Here is a 3,923-nt window from a genome sequence, read left to right on the forward strand (position 1 = left end):
TTACTCTCATTCACCCCATTAGCAACAATTGACCTCTGAATCAGTTGACCTTTAGAATTCATGTCATATTTTATATTATATATATTTTTTCCAAACATACTTTTCGGCAATTTTTGTCTTTATTGGATAAAATTATTACCGGTACTTCTATGTATGTATGTATGTATGTATGTAATCTATTGTTTTTTGTTATTTTAGTTTTTTATCTCATTCACCCCATTAGCAACAGTTAATAGGGCTTGTGTGTGTTTTTATGAAAATTCATGTCATGTTTTGTGTTTGCACAGTGGTAACATTCACATTTAGTGATCCATTTGAATATGCATGTGTTTTTCTGACAGGATCTGGACATTGGTGCGCGACATGTTCGCTTGTATGTGAACAGCACTCTGGTGTTCGAGGGGCAGTTGGAGAAGGGCTGTGGTAACCAGGTCTTTGACTACAGCAGCTCCATTGAGCTCCAGGAACCACATCTCCCAGAGTGCACCTCTCCAAGCCCTGTCTCTTCAGAACACAGTCTGCAAGACTGCAGCCCACATGAGCCAGAGCCTCAGGAGTCGATTGCTGATGTCTCAGTGGTAGAAACAAGCCAGGACAAATCTGACCTAGTTAACCCTGGCAGCTGTGCTGCAGAAATGCAGAGAGACTCTCTAGAAAGAGACGACTCTTCTCCTCTGGACCTCACGTTACCCGCCGGCCGGACGGAGGCGATGAAGACGGTGACCACACAGCCGTCCTCCAGTCAGATTCCACATTGGCTCCAGGCGCTGAATCGAACCGCAGCGCATGAGGCCGAAGCGTCTCGGGAACAAGAGCGTCCTCGGTGGCTCCAGGCACAAAATACAGCCGAACCCAAATCCAAACACTCAGTGCTGCCTGACATCTCGTGCAACCCTGTAAGCGTCTGCAAACAGGCCTCCAGCCACAAGGTCCCGCAGAGGACAGTGTCTGGCGAATTCAGTTCTGATTCGTTAGATTTGGACCCCGATTTGGGACTGAATTACAGCTTGTGGGCAGAACAAGAATCGCATTTAGAGCAGCACTTGAGCGATCGGTTGGACCAGGATTTGGACCTGTGGGATGAGCAGTTCGAGCGGACAGAGCGGCCCATCAGTGGCAGGAGAGGTTCTGCGCGATCTGTGAGCAAAACACAACCGGACCGCAGCAGCGAGTTCACCGCAACAGGTGCATTTCTTAACATACACTAAAGCTGCATCCGAGCCATCTAGAGTCGTAAGATTAGCATTAGTGCTTCACATTGAAATTAATATGACAGAGGTTTTCATATTGTTTATTCATGCATGCTTTTCTGGTATAACATTACCCACGATATTGCTAGACAGGTTTGTGGCGGTTGGTTTTAGGACTGGGTGATACATTGGGGGAAAAAATAAATAATGTTTTTTTTTTTTTTTGAGTAGTTTTTACTTCTATATATTTAGCCTAGGTGAAGACGATCAGGTGCACGTTGCTAAAAAAAAGTCTGCATGTAAATTAACATGTCTCAGAGTGAATGAGTGGTGAGGTTATGTCTACTAATCCTGTCAAATACACACTAAAACTCAATTATTTTGACCACAGATCGTTTTAACGTCAAGAAATTAAGAAAAGTATATTAAGAAACTAAGAAAGAAAGAAGTATATTGCTACTGTACTGTATAGTAAAATGTGCTTCTCAAAGTGGTAATAATAATAACAACAATAGTTATAATAAAAATTAAGGAATCCAATCAACCAAGCTATTTTTTATATTCATTCTTGTTTTAATGTATACAATATACAAGTTCTGTTATGCAGCACATTATTTGACAAAAAAGTAACTATATATGTTGAAATGTTCAAATGTTTTTTGTTGTAAATTAATTATATTTTAATTTTAATAGCAGCACCTTACTTGACGAAAACAATTAATTAAAAACATTTATTAAAGGTTATTTTTCATTTAATTACATTTTAGAAGATTGATCAAATTGTTAAGGTTTTAGAAATTCATTTTATTTATGGGTTTGTGGTTTCGAGAATTGTATGATGTTAATACTCCCTGCATACTTTCCCATCACCAGTGCATGCTAGAAATATATAAACTGGGATGCAGCCAATCATACTTTTCGCATGAATTTATGCACATTTTAGTGCTAATGCATAGTACATTTGTGACCCTGGAGCACAAAACCAGTCATAAGGGTCAATTTTTTTGAAATTGAGATTTATACACCATCTGAATAAATAAGCTTTCCATTGATGTTTGGTTTGTTAAGATAGGACAATATTTGGTCGAGATACAACTATTTGAAAATCTGGAATCTGAGGGTGCAAAAAAATCTAAATATTGAGAAAATCATCTTTAAAGTTGTCCAAATGAAGTTCTTAGCAATGCATATTACTAATCAAAAATTAAGTTTTGATATATTTACAGTAGGAAATTTACAAAATATCTTCATGGAACATGATCTTTAGTTAATGTCCTAATGATTTTTGGCATAAAAGAAAAATCAAAAATTTTGAGCCATACAAATATACCCCAGCGACTTAAGACTGGTTTTGTGCTCCAGGGTCACATTTATGATGACTGCTTATTTTATTTTTTTCTTGTTGCCGTAGAGGAAAGCAGCCTGGCGTCTGTCCGTAACAGAAGACCGAAACCTCACTGGTGCGAACCGGATGACCCGTTAATGGAATCCTGGGACTCGTTAACAAAGTTTAACCAGTGTCAGCGAGGGCGAATCTCCAACATGGGCCTGGAGGGAGATATTTTCGATGAGTTTGTTCAGCGTCAGTCCCATCCGACACCCGTCTCCACCCGACGCTCCTCTGCTCCGGCACTCCATGATTCTGACGACCCCGAAGACGACCCTCGTGACGAGGACTTCGAGATCCCGGTTCTCCCGCAGGGTCGCCACCTCGTCATTAACATCCTGTCCACGTGGGGCGATCGTCACTACATCGGCCTCAACGGTATCGAGATCTTTTCTTCCACCGGTGAGCCGGTCACACCGGTCCACATCACGGCCGACCCGCCTGATATCAATATTCTGCCGGCCTACGGGAAAGACCCTCGAGTCGTTACTAACCTGATAGACAGCGTACACCGGACACAGGACGACATGCACCTCTGGCTGGCCCCGTACACTCCGGGTCGCAAGCACGTCATCAGCATGGATCTGGGTGTTAGATGCTGCCTGGCGATGATCCGTGTTTGGAATTACAACAAGTCCAGGATTCACTCGTTCAGAGGAGCGAGAGAAATGGAAATTATTCTCGATGGTCGTTGTATCTTCCGAGGGGAGATCGCCAAAGCTTCAGGAACGCTCTCAGGAGGTACAGATGAAAATATAACACACATTTGCTGAATGAAATCCAATGCTTGTTTCTTACTAATTCTGGGGTTCTGATTTAAAAAATAGTGTCTGTTTTGCTCAAGTACGTCACACTTTCTCACAAAATGTGCTTTTTGTAGCATTTTTGCCGTTTTTAAGGTGAGGAAGTCTTTAATTCTCTCTTGATCAGTAGAAAATTGCCACAAAGACATGATTCTTGTCTTCCTCTGAGCCAGATTACAATTATTATTATTATTTTTAAATCTAAGTCCATTTTCACTTGTATGAATGATTCTGACATTTTATGCCTAATTCTGATTTCAGGGTTAGAATTTTGGCCAGTGACAGAAGAAAATGCAAACATGAGCCAGATGTTTTCTGCTACATCTGCAGGGGTTTTAATACATCCAAATAGCGACAGAAAATGACAGATTTTGTGAAAAAGCTTATTTATTTATAAACCTGTTTTTTTAATTAAATGGAGTATTTAAAGATATTTTTCGACACTTTTTCCATTCCCGAAACTTCTCACATTTGACTGCTTTTGTTATTTTTATAAGTACATTAAAGCTGATATATATATATATATATATATATATATATATA

General features: G+C 40.1%; 1 protein-coding gene across 2 annotated transcripts in view; it reads left to right on the forward strand.

Annotated features, from left to right (window-relative positions):
* Positions 1-3,923, forward strand: part of katnip (katanin interacting protein) — a 20,940-nt gene that overhangs the window by 13,417 nt on the left and 3,600 nt on the right. For both annotated transcript variants that reach the window (XM_016569113.1, XM_016569114.1), the window contains exons 14-15: positions 342-1,185; positions 2,602-3,318. In XM_016569113.1, coding sequence (XP_016424599.1) covers positions 342-1,185; positions 2,602-3,318 — 1,561 coding nt within the window. The remainder of the gene's footprint in view (positions 1-341; positions 1,186-2,601; positions 3,319-3,923) is intronic.

This window comes from Sinocyclocheilus rhinocerous, unplaced genomic scaffold (assembly GCF_001515625.1).
Source record: "Sinocyclocheilus rhinocerous isolate Xijiao unplaced genomic scaffold, SAMN03320098_v1.1 scaffold1493, whole genome shotgun sequence".
Lineage (NCBI taxonomy): Eukaryota > Metazoa > Chordata > Actinopteri > Cypriniformes > Cyprinidae > Sinocyclocheilus > Sinocyclocheilus rhinocerous.